This window comes from Apodemus sylvaticus, chromosome 23 (genome assembly GCF_947179515.1).
Source record: "Apodemus sylvaticus chromosome 23, mApoSyl1.1, whole genome shotgun sequence".
In the NCBI taxonomy this organism is placed as follows: domain Eukaryota; kingdom Metazoa; phylum Chordata; class Mammalia; order Rodentia; family Muridae; genus Apodemus; species Apodemus sylvaticus.
In genome coordinates this window covers 14,179,239-14,201,099 of record NC_067494.1, presented here as the reverse complement: position 1 = coordinate 14,201,099, position 21,861 = coordinate 14,179,239, and the positions used below count along the sequence as shown (strand labels likewise).

General features: G+C 41.7%; 1 protein-coding gene across 1 annotated transcript in view; it reads left to right on the top strand.

The window, feature by feature from the left end:
• The window catches only part of LOC127673829 (sperm motility kinase Z-like), a 37,989-nt gene extending 16,602 nt beyond the window's left edge, over window positions 1-21,387 (top strand). The window contains exon 2 of the mRNA XM_052169578.1: window positions 21,328-21,387. Coding sequence (XP_052025538.1) covers window positions 21,328-21,338 — 11 coding nt within the window. The 3' untranslated portion in view covers window positions 21,339-21,387. The remainder of the gene's footprint in view (window positions 1-21,327) is intronic.
• The last annotated feature ends 474 nt before the right edge of the window (window positions 21,388-21,861 follow it).

Below are 21,861 nucleotides of genomic sequence, written 5' to 3'. Positions count from 1 at the left end.
TATATAACCACATTACCTGTTTTAAAGCAGTCATAACAAGGTACCACAAGCTGTCTGGCTTAAAAACTCATAGCTTTATTGCTCAGGGCTGTGGAAACTGGGGCCAGGTGCTGGCTCACTCTTCCTAAGTCCTGGGGTGAGAGCAAAGGGGAGTTCAGTTGCTGACAGTGTCACCTGTTCCCAGACCTGCCCCAATCACTGCCTTGTCTGATCTCCTCTGCAAGTGGCTGCTTCTCTGTGTCCCTTCACATGGTCTTCTCGAAGAGTCTGTCTGCCTTTGTGTTCAAGTTTTCCGTTTTTTGCAAGAATTTCAACACAGCCTATTGACCGGAAACTTTCTGTTTCCAACTAAGGGCAGGTTTTGAGTTACTGGCTGGGGATGGGGAATGTCAGAGTCTCAGTTACTTTTCTTGGCAAGTACAATTCCACTCTCAACATCTACCATGCACCCTGAGATCTATCCACAGACAGCAAAATGGCTTATGTGGTGAGAAAAGAGGGTGGCTTCCCAACTGCAGATTCTCCTCTTGAACATCTTCAGCAGTCTGCGTCCACTACTGAAGGAATCCTGCGGAAGTGTCAGGCTGGGAACAATGAGGCACTGAGAAGGTTGGGAGCAGATGTGAGGGTTTCTGTTCTGCTTCCCACAGCAGAAGCAAACAGGAGACCACATTGCACTCCCAGCACAGATGATGGTGTGCCCTGCTTCAGAGATGCTCGCTCCTGAGACTGCTGTCCCTCTGCACTCAATAGTTCGTAGACTTTAAGTGCAAAATAGAATTTCATGTATGGAGGGATGAGGAATTTGAGGTGCTCAGATTACACAACATGAACTTAGTGTTTTATACAGCCACTTTGTGTTCTCAAAATTGTTAAATACATCCTCGCTCAGTGTGATTTTTAAATAATTTTTCTTTGTGGCTTTTCATTCATTTATTCATTCATTTTTTCAGTGTCATTCATTTACACACATAAGTCTTCGAGGCTCCTGACTGACAAGCAAAAGACACTTTCTCCGTGTGGTCTCCAGAGAAAGACAGAAATATGAGGGTGCAAATGCCAGAACTGAGAGAAAAGGTCTACAGAAACACAGAACAGGACATCTGATCTACTCAGAGGGCAAGGTGAGCCTCCTACAGGAAGGACTCAATGTAAACATATGCATTTGTATCTGAATGCAAACGTGTGGCAGTTTGGATCTGAACTGTCCCACAAAGGCTCAGGTCTTGACTGCTCGTCCCCAGTCTGTAGACCTGTCCTAAAGGCTGTCTGCTTAGGGCGTGGGCTTGGCTAGCAGAAGTAGGTCACTGGGGGTGGCCTTTACTGTCCCTGGTTCTGCTTCCTGGTCTATGCCAGGGAGAGAGAGGCCACCTTTCCACCTCTACAGGCAGAGCAGCTCCCACCTCCAACCCTCTCATTACATAAATGGAAACCCTCCAAAAAAATCGTCATCCAAAATAAACCTTCCTCTTCTACATTCTTCTGCTTTGTGTCCTGTCACCATGGTACAAACTTTAACTAAGGCAATGGGCCATTTCACATTCTCCCTACCTCAGAAGGAAAGTTGCAACAAAGGACAAACATGTCTTTTTCTTTTATAAATATTTTTATTTTCTATATTCTTTGTTTACATTCCAAATGATTTCCCCTTTCCCAGATGCCCCATCCCCATAGGACAAACATGTCTTAATAGAGAAAGAAACAGTACATGCTTTTAGAAAAATGCATGAAATTCAGAAAATTAAAGTTTCCTGTCTTATTTTTATATATTGCATCAAATATTTATATATAAAAATATCAAAAATATATTATATACATAGATTTAAATATTTATAAATATTTATTTATGTCAAAATATTACAATTTTAATATACATCTAATCTTTTATAATTTAAATATTTTTATAAAACCAAAAGGAAGATAAATCTCACACTAAACAGATTCTATCTCTACATTACCTAGTACTAACAGTCTCTTTCACATACATTTCTTAGTTACAAACACATCTGAACAAAGAATCGCAGAAAGGATGTTCTTTCTGAAAGTGGTGGTTACCGAGTGGGTAGGAGTTGGGAGTTCTGTGGGTACAGACCTTCCTCCAGGTCACTGGCAGAAAGAGTCACTGTGGTCTGCAGCCCTCTGTAGCATCGACACAGTGAATCAAACCACAAACAGGAAAAGGCACACCTGTTAAGCTGTGGTTTTTAATAAAGTTACCCTGTCCCACTTCCTGAGTCAACACAGCTCTTGAAAGGCCCTGCTAGTTTTAATGAATGTGTGTGAGGTGGGTGGCTCATTGATCCAGTTTCCACCCTATTTCTGGAAAAGTGCCAACTCTGTCAGTGCAGCAGTGGATTGGTTGATGATTAGGTCTCTGCACACCCAGGTCACCCACGGCCCTTAATACAATATTAGGAAACGGGATCTTTGTGGCTATAACGTAAAGACCTCAGTACCCAGTCATTTTCAACTCCGACTGGTGCACTTACAGGAAAACAAGAGAACTCTGAAAGGCACCATGGAAGCAGAGATGTACTAAGGTTAAAGTTACAGCAACCATGAGCTCAGAAACCCCTCGAGCCCCAGAAACTGGAAGGAATGAGAGAGTAGGCTTTCCTAGAACCTTTAAACAGAGCATAGCCAGAAGAACCCTTAATTTGTGACGGATAGCCTCCAAAACTCCTCTTCTCTGTATCCTACAGCCGCCCCCCTTGTGATACTTTACCATGGCAGCCCAAGGAAACTGCCACTGGCTGTGGATTCTTCTCCATGAAGGGCACCATCTTGCTGCCTGCTTCTATACTGACTTTTTCTCTTTTGAATACTGCAAAACAGTATGAGCACCTGAGTGAGGCAACCTTCTTTGGGGCGTGCGGAGCAAGTAGAGCCCCCATTCATTTTATTGCATCTAGCTCTACAGCTTTCTCGAAGCATAATTCAACAATAAAAAGGTCTGCCCCTCATCCTGCTCACTCTCAGAAGCATCAAGGCACCAGCTTGCCAGTCCAGAGGGGAGTCAGTCAGTCTATAGCAGTGGTTCTCAACCTGTGGGTCGTGACCTCCTTGGGGTCACCTAAGACCACCAGAAAACATAGCTATTTACATTATAATTCATAACTGTTGCAAAATGACAGTTATGATGTAGCAGCAAAAATAATCTTATAGTTTGGGGGGAGTCACCACAACATGAGGAACAGTATTAAAGGTTCACAGCAGTAGGAAAAGAATGAGAATCACTATCTATGGAAAAGTCCTTTCTGTCAGTGCTTGGAATAGATGTTATGCTCTGTCTCCACAGTGTTCAACTAAATGGCTCCTGGTACTTATTCAATTGTATATATTGAGCCATCCCTAAATCATCACATTTTCAAATTACGGATAGTGTGTGTGTGTGTCTCTGTGTGTGTGTGTGTGTGTGTGTGTGTGTGTGTGTGTGTGTGTGTGTCTGTGTGTGTCTGTGTGTGTCTGTGTGTGTCTGTGTGTGTCTGTGTCTGTGTCTATGTGTCTGTCTGTCTGTCTGTCTGTATATGTGTATTCATGCATGTATGTGTGTATTCATGCACATATGTGTGTATGTGTGTGCATGCACATGCTGTATGCATAAGTGTGGGGTGTGTGTTTGTGTGTTTGTGTGTCTGTCTGTTTATATGTGTGTATTCGTGCATGTATATGTGTATTCATGCATGTGTGTATTCATACATGTATGTGTGCATGTGTGTGCATGCACATGCTGTATGCATAAGTGTGTGTGTGTATATGTGTGTGTGTTTGTGTGTGTATGTGTGTGTGTGTTTTGAATCCAGACAAGAATTCTTCACTATAATTCCTTGATACAAATGTGGGTGAGAAGGAGTCTCTTCTTCCCTCTCTTCCTCTACTGCCCTTGTCCATCTTTTCCATCTTTAAATCACTTCCTATTTTATTTCTAACTCTCAGTAGATTGTGGCTTTAAAGCTCCTGCACATTTTTCTGTTAATTTTTTTCACACTTTTCTCTTTTTGGCTCTCTGAAGATTTTAACAGTGCTGATCTCAGTGAAGAATTGTACTGCCTCAAGGATTGAGAACAGAAAGGAAAAGTTTCAAAGGGAGCTAGAAGTAAAACTGAAGATGTAAGCTGATGTTGAAAGGTGTCTCTTAATTGAACTTGGTATTTCCGATCACAATTCATTACAGCACAGTAGTGATCCCAGATGCTTTGGCCTTCACTGTATTCTTTGTGCCAGAGTTTTCTCTCAGAGACACATAATCAAGGATTAGAGACACCAGCCTACATTTAACTCTGCTGCTCCACAAGTACGTTAAAAATCATTCTTCTTGTTAGCATCCTAAAATGTGGGGAAATTGGGCATTTGATCTTAGAAAGCTCCTTTTCAAAAGAGGCAGGGAAGGGGAAGATGGTCCAGGAGAAGCTGTGACAGTGGGCCAGGGTCTGTAACAGACCACAGAGCTGGCATATTCAAATTAACCACAGCCTCTCCCAAGGGGGTGCCTGGGGCAGGCTGTGCACGAAACCTCTCAATAGGGAGTGTCCTAAATTCCTTTTCTTCAGAGTGGCAGTTAAAGCACAACATACATGAGTCCAGAAATATAACTGTGGGCACTTACAGGTCTATAAGGGTAATGTGTAGTCTCAAATCCATTTCTCTTCATATTAGCTGCACGAACTTGTATATGAGTCAGTTGCCTTATCTGTATAATTAGGTTGATGATAGCATAGACCATAGGGCTTCTATGAAGACTAAGTTGATTGTATAAATGCAGAGAATTACTCAGTCAGAGGAAGGATTCTAAACCTTAGCAACTATTTCTAATAAGCCTGCCTGTCATCAACTAAATGCTATAAGATATGAAGGGGTTTTAAAATCTATGTTTTATGTAGTCTTATGCAAGTTGAGTTTTGTATTCATACTCTATCCACTATTAAAACAGAGTCTGGGGACTTACCAATTTCACTTGTCTCTAAAGAACCCTTATCTCCTGAAAGAGACCTGAAGCAAGAGAGCAGCCAGCTGTGAGGCCCCTCATAACCCTTTGCAGAATGCTCAAATGTCACTGTAGTTAGAGCCATTGATTGTCATTGACCAAAGACAAATCATTAAAATTTCATGATTGACAAAAGGTGCGACAGATACAGACAGACAAATTACACCAATCTGCAGCCACTGGTCAGCATCCACTTCTAGAAGTAAACAGTCTGTGAGCAGAGAAACAAAATGTTCTGTGATCCAGAGATGATTACCATGGTTTAATGTGCCCTGATAAAAACGGTTTGGAAATGAGCAGGCCATGTCTCAAGAAGGAATAGAATCAGGATCCTGGAAAGATGGAGAGACAAGATGTGACCTACTTTGTTCATAATGGGGCCACCCCCTGGATAATACTTTGATTCATTGACAAGGAGATGATCCAACACTGATACATTTTCTGCCTAAGCAATAAAGCAAATAATGTCGGTCACAGTGACAATTCTGCAGACTGAGATTGCAGTGTTCCTTTGAGAAATGATAAGCCAGTGTGTGTGTGTGTGTGTGTGTGTGTGTGTGTGTGTTTCCTGGATTTCTGTTTTTGTATGGTTTGGTTTGATTGGGTTTGGTTTGGCTGGGCTGCTTTTGTGGTTTTTTTGTTTTGTTTTTCTGTTTTAGGTTTGGATTTCTCTGTGTAGCCCTGGCTGTCCTGGAACTCATTCTGTAGGCCAGGCTGGTCTCGTACTCAGAGACTTGCTTGCCTCTGCCTCCAGAGGGCTGGAATTAAAGGCCTACACCGTCTAGTTTCATTTGGTTACCTAAGTTTCTTCATAACGATAAAAAGAAGTAATAATAAAAATCTTTCAAGGTTAGTAATGCTTCATACATATACTCACTTATAGCTGAGCATGAAGGGGGCACTCTCTGCCTCTCCTTTATTTTTCTTCTATCAGTGACTAGTACCCTATTTTCCTTCAGTTTTATATATTTTTTAAGTTTGTTCTCTATTGCTGTGTAAAGATCACTTCAAATTGAGCATCTGAAAGAATTTCACATTATCTCACACAGTTTCTGAGGACCAGGAAACAGCAGAGACTTCTCCAAGTAGTAGCTAAGAACATCTTATAAGCATCTACTCAAGAAAACAACAAGGATGCCCTTGTCAGGAGATTAGCCCAGGGCCAGGGAATCTGTTCCAGAGCATGTTAAGGTGTCTTGGCACAAGATATCATTCAGGTCTTCAATAACAGTGAGCTGGGCGAGTGACTGCATTGACCTCTCCTTAGATCTGCTAGTAATCTGCTCAATTTGCCCAAAAGAAAGAAAAACGAGAAAGAAAGAAAGAAAGAAAGAAAGAAAGAAAGAAAGAAAGAAAGAAAGAAAGAAAGAAAGAAAGAAAGAAGAAAGAAAGAGAGAGAAAGAGAGAGAGAGAGAGAGAGAGAGAGAGAGAGAGAGAGAAGAAAGGAAGAAAGGAAGGAAGGAAGGAAGGAACGAAGGAAGGAAGGAAGGAAGGAAGGAACGAAGGAAGGAAGGAAGGAAGGAAGGAAGGAAGGAAGGAAGGAAGGAAGGAAGGAAGGAAGGAAGGAAGGAAGGAAGGAAGGAAGGAAGGGAAGAAAGAAAGAGAGAGAGAGAAGAAAGGAAGAAAGGAAAGAAGGAAGGAAGGAAGGAAGGAAAGGAAGAAACAAAGGAACAAAGAAACAAAGAAACAAAGAAACAAAGAAAGACAAACAGAGCATTTTATAACCTAATTCTGGAAGTCTTAGATTCTGTCAAATGTTCTGATTACACAGGCCATCCTAGCTATGCTCTGGGTGTTAGCTTCTGAGTGTCATGAAAAAGTTAGTGTGTGAGCACCCCGCAGGGAAGTTTGCTTGTGCAGGGCAGGCATATATATACAAGATGCACAGTATTTATCAAATCCACTTTCTTTTCAAAGAGTGGAATGGCATGGTAAGGATATTTAGGAACGATGAGGAGCCTTAGTGGGAAAAGCATTTGCCACACACACCTGACAACTTGAGTTTCAACCCTGACACCTACACAGTGAAAGGAAACCAGTTCCTACAGTGATCCTCTGATCTTCACACAGGCAGCAAGGTACATGCATGCCCATGTTCACATGCACACATGGCACACACACACACACACACACACACACAATAATAATAATAATTTTAAATTTTATTTTAATGTATACTATGAATTATATTGTACGAATTATATATATATATACACACACACAAACACACAATTATTTTAACCATATGTACTACCGACCCCTCCAACTCTTTCCAGACATCCCCTCAACTCTTCATGACTTATCTTTCCTTGTATGACAGTTTAATCAGTGATGCCTGGATTCACATGATTGTGGGGCTATCCACCAGAGCAACGTAACAGTGGGCCATACTCCATACTCCCAAAAACTTTTCTGTCCCTCCCCCAGCTGCCTTAGAGGTAAGTCAACTTCCCAAGATGAGTAGAACTGTCTCAAGGCCAGCAGAGGGTCCAATCAGTGGCATCAAGGTTAGCACAGACTCTAGTCAACAAAAATTCCCATCAGTGGGTACTCCATCCACTAGGGACATCAGGCAGTGGGAAGTCTAGTCACATGCTGCTCCATTCAGCAAGGATTCCTGTGACTCCAATGAGCATAGATCCTAGACAGTGGGGTTTCTGGTTTGTGGGGCCTCCAGTGAATGGTCCCCACAGTCAGTGAGGATAGCAGCTAGAGGGACTTCAGTCAGCTTTGGTTCCAGATAAAAGGGACCACAAGCCCACAGGGACTCCATTCATCTGGTCCTCCAGTGGGTATATCCCTGGAGTCAGCAGGATCGCTAGTCACAGCAGACTCTGGTCACCTGGGACTCCAGTCAGTGGTCTTGACCTTTCCAAGCATCTCTTTTGTGGAGAGGCATTAGAAGGTTCTAGAGACAGAAGCTGTCATCCCTGACTGGGTAACACCTAATTGCTCTTCGTGGAATTCTTCATCTTTCTCTCCTCTGGACTGTACAGTGGTGAGAGATAAGAGGGCCCCACAGTGGATTGTCTCATATGTGCTTTTCACAGAATTTTAATAAATGTGATGTGTTTCTGGAAATGTATTTTTTAAAATGACTGCCAACAAGTTGGGGAATAAAACTGCTTTTTTGGTGGTAATAAACAACCTAAAAATGGTTTGATATAATATCGGTGACCTTTTCCTGAGACATTGGAAGCCTATAAATGGATTATTCATTGAGTCCTGATGTTGGATTATTCATAATCTGGTCACACAAGGCCTCAACTTTGAATGCTGCTACACTCATGACTGAGCTTTAGACACATCAAAGTGAGGACACCGACCATACAAATTGTCACACTCCATCTCTGGCCTACAAGCACTTGTCCATGTCACAATGCAAACTATAGAGCATCTTTCCGAGAGAGTCCATGGTCTTAACAGTTCGAGAATTATTTTAAATCTATACCCAAAGGCCCCTCTGAGACTCAATACAAACTCTTTGCTATGATTCTCTAAGATAAGTTGCAGAATTTCATGATACAGGGGCCTGGAGAAAGCACTAAATTCCAAAAGTGAGGATCAGAGGATGGCAATGAAGAGTAAGAACAAAGGAATAGCAGTGGAAGGCAGTGAGTCATTCAGTCATGTAGTGCTAAGTCCTTCAGTGTCTGAGAGTTTTTCTATTGGTGTGACAAACCCACAGGGGTAGCCCCCCCCCCCCATAAAAATCTGGTGCCTTCCCACATCAATCATCAATCCAAAGGATGCATCACAGATTTGACCACAGGCCAATCCTGTGGGTACATTTTCTCAGTCGAGATTCTCTTGCCCCCAAAGTAGTTCCAGCTGGTGACAAACAGACCTAAAGCTAGCCAGATCATCCAGGGCACCTGATGGGTAACACTTTTAGACAATATCCTGCCAGAATCCTGTTTTCCAAGATATCAATGACCAAGGTGAATACAGCTTCTTTCCTTCCAATATCAACTACCAATGTTAAATCTCTGATCACACATTTTATATCACAGAAAAAATGTGCTGTGCATGTATATAAATACATACACAGACTATATATACTATATGCACATATGAATTATATACATGTACATCATCTACATTTACATACACACCTTTTTTATTCCATATATTCTTTATTTACATTTCAAATGATTTCCCCTTTCCTGGATCCCTCCTCCCCAAAAGTCTCATAAGCCCTCCTCCTTCCCCGCCTGCTCCCCCATCCACCCCTTCTGAACTCCCTGTCCTGGTATTTCCCTACACTGCTGCACTGAGCCTTTCCAGAACCAGGGGCCACTTCTTCCTTCTCTTGGAAATCATTTGATATGTGGATTCTGTCTTGGGTATTCCAACTTCTAGGCTAATATCCACTTATCAGTGAGTATTGACTCGGTTACCTCAGTGATGTTCTCCAGCTCCATTCATTTGTCTAAGAATTTCATGAATTTATTGTTTCTAATGGCTGAATAGTACTTCATTGTGTATATATACCACTTTTTTTTTTATCCATTCCTACGTTCATGGACATCTGGGTTCTTTCCAGCTTCTGGGTATTATGAATGGGGCTGCTGTGAACATAGTGGAGCATGTATCCTTATTACATGCTCGGGAATCCTCTGGGTATATGCCCAGGAGTGGTATAGCAGGATCATCCAGAAGTATTGTGCTCAGTTTTCTGAGGAACTGCCAGAATGATTTCCAGAGTGGTTGTACCAGCTTGCAATCCCACCAGCAGTGGAGGAGTATAGAATGTCATGACCTTGGCACAACTCAGCACTGCATTATTTACCTGCAACAAAGAGATAATCCCCCTAGTTTAAACTGTTATTTGATTCTTAGGTTAAATTGATTTTCTTTCTCCCTCTTTAGAAGCCTCACTGTGCGTCTGGTCATCCCAAGTGCTACCAAAGTGTCTGAAAGCAGATCCTGGGTTCATCACTCTCCAGACCAGCCTTGCATCAGCTGCTGCTACAGGCAACATTTCAGGAAAAAATCACCTATTTTCTTTGTTATGCAGCGTCCTCTAGTATTCTCCTCTTTCCCCCTTCAGCCCTTCTACTACAGATGGCCCTTTAAATGGAGCCTCAGATGTATACTGCCTGGCAAAATAGGACCAGTTCCAGAACTCCTCATTGGAGTCCCCCCTCTCTTGGACTGACACTCCCCTGGACTATGCCCCCTCAAAGCATGAAGCAGTTAGGGGGGTCATCACGACCTTTCCTGACAACACTTAGTGTCAGTCTCTGAGATGGGGCATGAAGGCAGTTTAGATGGATATAGGTAGACTAGAAAAGTGAGATCAGGCTTCCTGACATAAGCCTTCTTATTCACAGAAGACATTATGAGACTCAGTGTGGGAGCTGAAACTATAAGGTAAGGGAGGACACAGGGCCCTACAAAATACCTAAACCAGAAGCCGTTTCGAAGAATTCTAGCATTAGGTATCAACTATCCTATAGGAATAAAGGTGTTACTTTTACCGTCTCCATGGCTTCTGTCCTTCCTAGTGTCCAATTCTTAATGCAAGTAAATACCTCAGGCATCTTCTAATTATATAACTCATTAATCTCATTATAGAACTCATATGTGGCCTCTATGATGCTTCAAAGGAAGTTTCTAGAAGTGGATTGCATTTGAAGGGCTATGACATCTATTAACCTTGTCAAAAATTGCAATGCTAACCTGGCTAAACCACTCAATAGTTTAACAACAGGTTAACACAAACACACAGAAAAGGGAGTACATTTCAGAGTCAGAGAAAAACTATGAATGAATGAATGAAGGTGATCAGGGAATCTCAGGAAAGTATGCAGAATGTAAAAATAATTAAGCAAATCTATTATAGAAAGGGGTGTGTGACCTTCCAGTCTGGGCTGGTTTACCTTGGATACAAACTCTGCAGCCAGTCCCATAGCAAACACCCAGAGGAAGTGACACTTTCAGGTTCTCTAACACATCCAAGATCATAGGATCAGAGGTGAGGAGAACATAACATCTGTCCCTACACCATCAGGCTTAAATGGAACCATCAGAATCCAGGACATAGGAACCTTCTAATCTCGGGTGGATTATCTAGACATGACTTCTGAAGGAAGTCCCATAACATGCACAGGAATCTCCACTCCTAGGCACTCTAACACACCAAGGATCATAGGATCACAGGATCATAGGATGCCATGAGCTTGGTCACACCAAGATCTCAGGGCACAAGAGGCATTTTGTCTCCCAGGAGCTCTGACAAACTAAGAATCAGAGGATCACAAGATCACGGAATCACAGGACCACAGAGACAGCTGGCCTCTGAGGAGTTCTGAGACCAGCAGAATCACAGGCTGCAGGCAGATATAAAGAGGGCAGGTAGCACCAGAGATAATCAGATGGCAAGAGGCAAGTTTAAGAACATAAGCAACAAAAACCAAGGTAACTTGGCAACATCAGAACCCAGTTCTCCTACCATAGCCAAGTCTTGGGTACACCATCACATCAGAAAAGAAAGATTTAGGTGTAAAATCACTTCTCGTGGTGATGATAGAGGACTTTATAAAGAACATAAATTTGTTGGTTGCCGATTTGTCCTCTTGATGGTGTCCTTTGCCTTACAGAAACTTTGTAATTTTATGAGGTCCCATTTGTCAATTCTTGCTCTTAGAGCATACACTATTGGTGTTCTGTTCAGAAAATTTCTCCCTGTACCGATGTCCTCAAGGGTCTTCCCCAGTTTCTTTTCTATTAGCTTCAGAGTGTCTGGCTTTATGTGGAGGTCCTTGATCCATTTGGATTTGAGCTTAGTACAAGGAGACAAGGATGGATCAATTTGCATTCTTCTGCATGCTGACCTCCAGTTGAACCAGCACCATTTGTTGAAAAGGCTATCTTTTTTCCATTGGATGTTTTCAGCCTCTTTGTCAAGGATCAAGTGGCCATAGGTGTGTGGGTTCATTTCTGGATCTTCAATCCTGTTCCATTGATCCTTCTGCCTGTCACTGTACCAATACCATGCAGTTTTTAACACTATTGCTCTGTAGTATTGCTTGAGGTCAGGGATACTGATTCCCCCAGATTTTCTTTTGTTGCTGAGAATAGTTTTAGCTATCCTGGGTTTTTTGTTGTTCCAGATGAATTTGATAATTGCTCTTTCTATCTCTGTGAAGAATTGAGTTGGGATTTTGATGGGTATTGCATTGAATCTGTATATTACTTTTGGCAAAATGGCCATTTTAACTATATTGATTCTACCGATCCATGAGCATGGGAGGTTTTCCCATTTTTTGAGGACTTCTTCCATTTCCTTCTTCAGAGTCTTGAAGTTCTTGTCATACAGATCTTTCACATGTTTGGTAAGAGTCACCCCAAGATACTTTATACTGTTTGTGGCTATTGTGAGAAGCATCTTAAAAAATGCTCAACTTCATGAGTCATTAGGGAAATGCAAATCAAAACAACCCTGAGATTTCACCTTACACCAGTCAGAATGGCCAAGATTAAAAATTCAGCAGACAGCAGGTGTCGGAGAGGGTGTGGAGAAAGAGGAACACTCCTCCACTGCTGGAGGGGTTGCAAACCACTCTGGAAATCAGTCTGGCGGTTCCTCCAAAAACTGGGCACCTCACTTCCAGAAGATCCTGCTATACCACTCCTGGGCATATACCCAGAGGATTCCCTACCATGTAATAAGGATACATGCTCTACTATGTTCATAGCAGCCCTATTTATAATTGCCAGATGCTGGAAAGAACCCAGGTATCCCTCAACAGAAGAGTGGATGCCAAAAAATGTGGTATATCTACACAATGGAGTACTATTCAGCCATTAGAAACAATGAATTCATGAAATTCTTAGGCAAATGGATGGAGCTAGAGAACATCATACTAAGTGAGGTAACCCTGACTCAAAAGGTGAATCATGGTATGCACTCACTAATAAGTGGATATTAACCTAGAAAACTGGAATACCCAAAACATAATCCACACATCAAATGAGGTACAAGAAGAAAGGAAGAGTGGCTCCCTGTTCTGGAAAGACTCAGTGAAGCAGTAATTGGCAAAACCAGAACAGGGAAGTGGGAAGGGGTGGGTGGGAGGACAGGGGTAGGGAAGGGGGCTTGTGGGACTTTCGGGGAGTGGGGGGCTAGAAAAGGGGAAATCATTTGAAATGTAAATAAAAAATATATCGAATAAAAAAATCCAATTCAAAAAAAGAAAAAAGAAAACAAAAGGAGGTCAAAGGGATACAAATTGGAAAGGAAGAAGTGAAACTATCACTATTTACAGATGATATGGTCATATACTTAAGCGACTCCAAAAATTCCACCACAGAACTCCTAAAGCAGATAAACAACTTCAGCAAAGTGGCTGGATATAAAGTTAACTCAAACAAATCAGTAGCCTTCCCTAACTCAAAAAATAAACATGCTGAGAAAGAAAAAGTAACAACACCCTTCAAACAGACCCAAATAATATCACATACCTTGTTGTGACTGCAACCAAACAAATGAAAGATTTGTCTAACAAGAACTTCAAGTCTCTGAAGAAAGAAAATGAAGAAGATCTCAGAACATGGAAAGCTCTCCCATGCTTATGGATTGGCAGGATTCATGTAGTAAAAATGGCATTCTGGCCAAAAGCAATCTGCAGATTCAATGCAATCCGCATCAAAATTTCAACTCAACTCTTCACAGAGTTACACAGACCAATTTTTAAATTCATTTGAAATAACAAAAAAAAAACCCAGGAGAGCAAAAATTCTCAAAACTAAAAGAACTTCTGAGAGAATGACCATCCCTGAAATCAAGCTGCATTACAGAGCAATAGTGATAAAAACTGTACAGTATTGGTACAGAGACAGGCAGGGAGATCAATGCAATTGAATTGAAGACCAAGAGAGAAACCTACACACCAATCATCAGTTGATTTTTGACAAAGGAGCTAAAACCATCCAGAGGAAAAAAGACATTTTTAACAAATAGTGCTTGTTCAACTAGTGATCAGCAGGTAGAAACAGCAAATCAACCCATTTTTATCTCCTTGTACGACAAAATTCAAGTCCAAGTGGATCAAGGACCATATAAAACCAGATACACAGAAACTCATAGAGGAGAAAGTGGGGAAGGTCATCAAACACATGGGTACATGGGAAATTTTCCTGAACAGAATACCAGTGTCTTAGGCTCTCAGATCAAGAATCAATGAATGAGACCTTATAACATTGCAAAGCTTCTGTAAGGCAAAGGACATTTTCAATAAAGCAAAATGGCAACCAACAGATTGGGAAAAATTCTTTACAAATCCTACATCTGATAGAGGGTTAATATCCAATATAGGCAAAGAATTCAGAGAATCAAATAACCATATTAAAATGGGGTAGAGAACTAAACAAAGAATTTTCAACAGAGGAATATTGAATGGCTGAGAAGCACCTGAATAAATGTACAACATCCTTAGTTATCAGTGAATTGCAAGTCAAAACAACCCTGAGATTCTACCTCACAGCTGTCAGAACAGTAAAAAATAAAAAACTTGGGTGACAGCAAATGCTGGCGAAGATGTAAAGAAAGAGGACCACTCCTCCATTGTTGGTTGGATTGCAAGCTGGTCCAACAATTCTTGAAATAGTTTGGTGGCTCCTTAAAATTGGACATAGTACTTCCTGAGTTCTGAGCTATGCCATTCCTGGGCATATACCCAGAAGATGCTCCAACATGTAATAAGGACACATATTCCATAATATTCCACTATATGCATAGCAGCCTTATTCACAACAGCCAGAAGTTGGAAAAAACATAAATGTCCTTCAACATAGGAATGGATACAGAGAATGTGGTCCATTACAAATGGGGTACTACTCAGCCATTAAAAATGAAGAATTCCTGAAATTCTTAGGCAAATGGACAAAACTAGAAAATATCATCCAAAGTGTGGTAACCCAATCACAAAAGAAGAAACATGGTATGCACTCACTGATAAGTGTGAATATTAGCCCAGAATCTCAGAATAGCTGAAATACAATAAACAGGTCACGTGAAGCTCAAGAGGACAGAAAACCAAAGTGGGAAACAACTGTAATATACGCCTAGCAAATGATCTGATTGTAGAATATACAAAGATCAATTCTGAGAAGGAAACAGAATGCTGGCGGCCAGTAGCAAATGCATACACTAGGGCATACTGAAATAGCACCAAGGAATCCAAACTCCATATTTTCATGAGTCGAGATGGTTTGTATTTCTGAATAAAAGGGCATTAGCCTGTCACAGATCATCTGCTTCATAGCCAACTTGGTATCTCCCATGTCCTAAGGTGTTAGACTTGGCACCACCTGTTTTCATGCTGAGAAAAATAAAAATTATGTCTTTCATTGCCAAAATTATCTGTTCTATGGAATTCCACAGAGATACTTTACCCTTTAGCTACTCTGGAGAATTTATTCAATATCTAAAGAACATATTCACATTGAAGAGGGAGGTTTTTTCTTTCTCTGAGAAGAAAGGAGTAGCAGTTAAGCAGTGTGTAGCTTCTAGAATCCCCCAAGCTCTCTCACTATATCTGCCTTCATCTCCCATGCAGTACGATGTGTTCCATGTGTGTGTTCCATGGAACTTTGGACAAGTTACATGCTGTGTGATGTGCTCCAAGCAGTATGATGTGTGACATGCAGTGTGATGTGTGCCGTGTGTGATGTGCTCCATGTGTGTGATATGTTCCATGTGTGTGATGTGTTCCATACTGTGTGATGTTTCTGTCCAGATCATCCCATTATCTCAGAAGAGGAAGAACAGGATAGGTATGGGAATATTTTCATTTTTGCTTTTAGACTAAAAGAAGAAGAAATAGAGACAATACATTTCATAGAATGCTGGACATGGTAGCACACACTTTTGATGGCAGTATTTGAGAAGTTGAGGTAGAGGATCAGAGTTTAAAGCCAGCTTAGAACACTACAAGTTCACAGCTTGTCTGGGTATATTGTGAGATGCTGCCTCAGAAAAGATAAAAGGTTATGGCGGTAAAAAGGACAGCACATCTCAATGATCCAGGAATTTAGGTCACATAGGAGAAACATAAGTTGGAGACTAGTCTTGGATATGTAGCAGTATTCTATTATAAAAACAAAAATGTTTATGCAACACACTAACAGGGGACTGCAGAGATGGCTCAGAGGTCAAGAGCATTGCCTGCTCTTCCAGAGGCTCTGATTTTAATTTCCAGCAACCACAGCCATCTGTAAGGAGATCTGATGCCCTCTTCTGGCCTGCGGGCCTACATGCAGGCAGAACACTGGATTCATAATAAAAAAAAAATACATTTTTTAAGAAAAAGAAACAGTAACAATAAAAGAATGATAAAATTATGTATGAATAAAAAGACACTATTTGTGAATAGGTTTGTGTATGGGCAATGTTTTGTTCTACTTATCTATTATTATGTTAATACACAACACTTTATCTTTATGGCAACAGAACAATTCCCTTTAAGTTGTCTAAGTAATTTAAGTATTTACACATTGAACTACTTTATTTACCTTCCACTCTTGAAGTTTTCATCTTCATCTGATCATTTTTTACTTCCTACAAATCAGGCAGCTGAAATTATTTTTTATTTTAAATTAAGATGTAACATAGATAATACACATAGAGCACACTGATTTCAGGATTTCCTTTGGATACACACCGAAACATGTTACCAAACCTAGATCCTACAAGGAGCTTGTAGCAGCCTGGGCATACAGCAGCTGTTCACACTGTGCCTACGTGCTGTTCACTGTCTCATTCTCAGGCAGTTGGCACCACACCACGTGGGATGATGCCTCCCACTGTTAGGGTCAGTCTTCTTCAGTTAAACCTCCCTGAAAATGTTCTCACTGACACAGAGGTTTGTGTCCTGGGAATCCATTGGAGATGGCAATCAGAATTCAACTTCACATTTAAATGGCAAGTACATTTATTCAGAAGACTGAGAGCTCCCCTTGGGGCTCCCCTCTAGAACTAGACAGGAAGACCCCATTGCAGAAGACACTACTCACTGTGGATATAAGTGTTTCTCTGTGAAACCAAGGTGGAAACGGTTCTGGAAGCTTTCTCCCTTTTGGCTAGTGTTTGGAGTGCCAGGAGGTTCCCTGAAGGCTCTGGGTGGGGATGAGGTAGCATTGATGATCTCACTCAGCTGTGCTCCCTGTGTGCTCCAGAACTATTCTGCCATGTAAGGTACACTCATTGTTGCAAAAACAGCATTATGGTTCCAGGGGGTAAGCAACCAACTCTACACTGAGCTTGAGGTCTGTTCCACATGCTTGCTCCTGTAATCCTGGTAAAAACCTTTAGCTAGAGAGGTACAGGTCGGACAGGAGCGATCTACTATTGATGCTTCAGAATACAGACAGAGTTAAATTACTTTCTATATATTGGTGATTATATCGTTAAACTAATACAATTGTCAGCCCTAGTTAGAGAAACGTCTTCTGTGAATGAATCAAAGCAGAGACTCACAGCTGGTCAAAGTCCTAACAGGATATCTTCATGACCCACGTTAGACACAGGAAAATTTCAGAAAAGGGATGGAAAGTCTAGGAGAGCCAGAGGGTAGAGAAGAATGCTATAAACTGCTACCTGCTTGACACCACAGGGCAACAGGAGTCACAAGCACACCGCAGCTGTGCTTTTATGTTTCTTGAGTCGTTAATATGTTTGGGGGCCTTTTTTTTTCTTTTATATGACAAGATATTTGTGACAAATTTCAAATTTTAAATTTTTTTTTTCATTTTTGGTTTATTTGATCTTTTACTTTACAAAACATTATTGAGTACTGGTGGTGTTACGGACCACTAGAGATAATGCCTAATTGGATGTGGTTAGTTACGGTCTCTAATTCTTTACATTTCTCTGGCTTGCTTTTGACTTTTGCTTTTTTGCTTCAATTTAATGAGTGTTATATGCTTCTCTTTGTGTTTTGATTACTTGAGGGGTCCTGGTTTTGCTTTGATTTCCTGGGTATTTTAATTAGTTGGCCTGGTTTAGGGTATTGGTCTTCAATTTTTAAGTTATTTTGTAAATATTTTCTCAATCATTTCTTTCTTCCATTCATTTCATTCTGGTACTCTAGTTGTCTTCTCAGTTTTATCAAATAGCATCCAGAACATTACTGAGCTGTGGTCTGTCAATTTTACTAGATTGTGAGCTAGGTCCTGGTTTAGGGATCAAGACTGGGTTCCTCGGCCTGTGTCACCGTGGGTCTAGGTTAAAGCTTCTTGTTTGTGTGGTTTTCACTTTGTCTTTTGTTTTTACTTTGGATCCCACTAATTTTGTTACTCTCATCCCTCATGTCTCTGTAAGTTTCTTTTTATCTCCTTTCCTTTCTCCCCAGGCCTCACTGCCTTTGGCAGTAGCACTGCTACCAACTATGTACTCAGATAGTGACTCGGAGTCATCAGAGCCCGACACTGTGGTCAGCATGTTTGAGGAGGAGGTGTTCACCAGGCAGTACACAGTGTTGAAGACCTTGGGCCAGGGTGGCACTTCCGATGTGAAGCTATGCTCCCACCGCCTTACAGGTGCCCCAGTTGCTGTCAGGGCTCTCTTGAAGGAGAGGTGGTTGGAGCCAACAGTGCCCGAAGTGGACATTATGAAAATGCTCAGTCACCCAAACATCGTCTCACTTGTGCAAGTAATTGAGACAGAACACACAATTTATTTAATAATGGAAGTTGCCAGAGGAGAAGAGCTACTTAAACGAGTCCAGGACGATGGATACCTGAAAGAAGATGAAGCTAGGAGCATATTTGTTCAGTTGCTCAGTGCCATAGGCTACTGTCACCGTAAAGGTGTGGTGCACAGGGACATAAAGCCTGACAATGTCATAGTGGGTGAGGATGGAAAGGCTACACTTATGGACTTCAGCCTAGGAGCCAGATTCATGCCTGGGCAAAAACTGGAAAGGCTGTGTGGAGCCTTCCAGTTCATTGCTCCAGAGATCTTCTGAGGCCTACCCTACGATGGCACAAAAGAAGACACATGGGCCTTGGGGGTCATTTTATATTATATGACCACCGGATTCCTGCCATTTGGAGCAGGAACCCTGTTGGAACTGAGCAGTAAGGTAATGAATGGAAAATACCAAATACCGGATCTTCTCTCCAAAGATATTAGGAGCATGATTAGCCTCCTGCTAACTGTCAACCCAAGGCAGAGGCCAAATGCGCAAGAACTCTAAAGCCATCCATGGCTTCAGCAAGGGGGAAAGACTTTGACATTCCATTACAACAGTGACACCAGATTCCCAGACCCTGACATAATGGGGGCCATGGAAAGCATTGGGTTTCATTCCCAAGACATAAGAGAAGCATTAAAACACAAGGAGTTTGACAAAACTAGGGCTACATACCATCTCATGAAAACCTAGGCATGTAAGGATGATGGCAAATATGTGCAAAGAGAGGTAACTAACCCAGGAGTGACACCTTTCCCTTCAGCAACAGATCCTGACACTTACCCTCTGCCTCCCAGGAGAAGGGCCAGCGAACCTTCCCTTAAAATACTAGTGTCATCTACTGGACAACGTCCTGGGGAGACAAATGCCCCTGTTGCACACAAGAAGACACCCCCTATGGGCAGTTGTCAGCAAAGAAGAATGACTGACCCCTTGCATCTACATCGCTACTTACACTGTGGTGGAGGTAATCGAAACCCTCCATAACACCTTCTTCTCTAGCTCCCAGTTCGAAAAGGCCTTAAGTGAGCCAGAAAGACCTTGCACTCCAAGACCCCCGCAGCCTAGGGGATGGGCCAAATGGAAGAAACGAATTTCAAGTTGCATCAGGACTCTATGCTGCTGCTGCATGTGACCTGATACAACAAACCGGAGGAAGGTGTGCCCCCAAAAGAGAGGACACCCTGAAGATGACAAGTACAAGGCATCTTTCAGGTACATTTTTATATTTGCTAAATCTATCTTTTTTACTAATATTTGTGTATAAACAGTTCATGATTAGGTTCTTGAAGTACAGTGACTTAAATCTAGTTCTATCTAGATAGTGTGGGATGTTGACCCTCCTACAATTAAACACAAGTAGAATACTTTATTATTCCAGAAGTGTAGAACCAGAAAACCATCAAATCAAATCAAAACCAAAATCCACTAGTGTAACTCAGTTCCTGTGGCCCAGCTCAGTGTCCCAAGCACAGGACTCCGGATCTTCTGAGATGCAAATGGTTTTGGGCCACACCCCCTCTGGGTTTCTTTTGTCCACAGCCCACATATCCTGTCTTCTCATGTCAGATGGAATCAGTCCACACCTATCATTGATATGGTTGGTTATCACTCTTGGCATCTCCAGTGTGTTCAGGGCTGCACTGTAATGAGGCTATACCTCCAACAATGGACTCTTCTGGCCTCTCACAGCACCAAGCTGGAGCTGTTTTCTACCTCCCCTTTGACCCCTCAGCTTTCAGGCAGCCCAAACCAATACCACCCGGGAAATTCTTACACATGATCTTGTTTGACTTCCAGCATGAGAAGCAGACTTTGCCACCATTCTAACAGACTTCTCTTGAGATATACCAAGGAATTGCTTTTGAGAAGATTTTAGCTCTGTGGTGCCTCTGTCTTCTTAATCACATCCAGTGTCTCAGACAAAGATGAGTTGCAGCAATTGTCCTGGCTCATCAAAGTTTCCCTTTAATGTCCTGCTCTCTTGTTAATCAAAGCTGGTTCTTTGCCCCATGTCCCCCACTGATCAGTATCCAGAGATTACCAAATCAAATACACTGCAAACTACAGTGGCCATCCTATTTAAAGCGCCTGGGCCCTCAACTTCAATCATTAATAAAATGGCCAACAAACTTGCCCACAGGTAATCTGATCAAACAAATTTTTTCAGCACTTTTTCTGTTCCAGGTGATAATAGTTCATGTCATTCTAACAAAAATCTAACCAGCACACCTGTGAAGTGTAGTTCCACCTAAACTTCAGAACAAAGCATATTTGTTTAGAACATCCTTTTTGAGATTTTGACATTGGACTGGTCCTTTAATTCCTAGAACAGGGAGAAAATAAGAGCAAAGTAGCCCAAGAATAAGATTATCCTCTGAATCCTACTAGGAGGTCCATTTCCATGTACCACAGTTTTGACTACTGTTTTTCCCGTGATATAAAAACACATATACTGGGAATGGGGAGCCAGAATTTCCCTCAGTGAAGCTCATTCAGGTGAAAGGTGAATGGGATGCCAATGTGGCTGCCTGAAAGGTTGTTCCCACATGACTTAGCTTCGTGTTGTGTGCCTCCTGATTTGATGCTGTTACACCCCACATACTTTTGCCACACCTCTCACGTTCTCCTTGGGTTTTACAGCTTTGTCCTGATTGGCCTCTCCTCACCCCAGCACATGCAAGAAGCCACACCCATCAGCAGATAAGTCTACATTTTCTGTCTGCATTTCAATGGCTCTTGCTTCTCTGGCTGATGACCCAAGGTACCTGACATCAGAGGAGAATGGAGACTTCGGTGCCAGACCCATAAGCCTGCCTGCCAAAGAAAGGAGGGAGGCTGATGCTGCTGTCAAGACCTTCTGGAAGTGGACCACCCCAGACTTGATGCTCCAGCTCAGGCTGCGAATAGTGGTAGTTATATCAAATAAAGAGAATTTGCTTATTCTCAATGATTTTCAAAGGTTGTTAGGATATATTAATTGGTATTATCTTATAGTAACCTCATCTTAAGCTTGACACAGGAGGACTTAAACCTCTGTTTTCCATGTAGATAAAAATTAACTGGCAAAGGGCAAATAACTTTACAGATAGTAGAGAAGGCTACTGTAATCAGCTGTTTATGATATGTGTTCACTGCCATTCCTTGGCAAAGGGAACATTAATGTAGAATCACCTT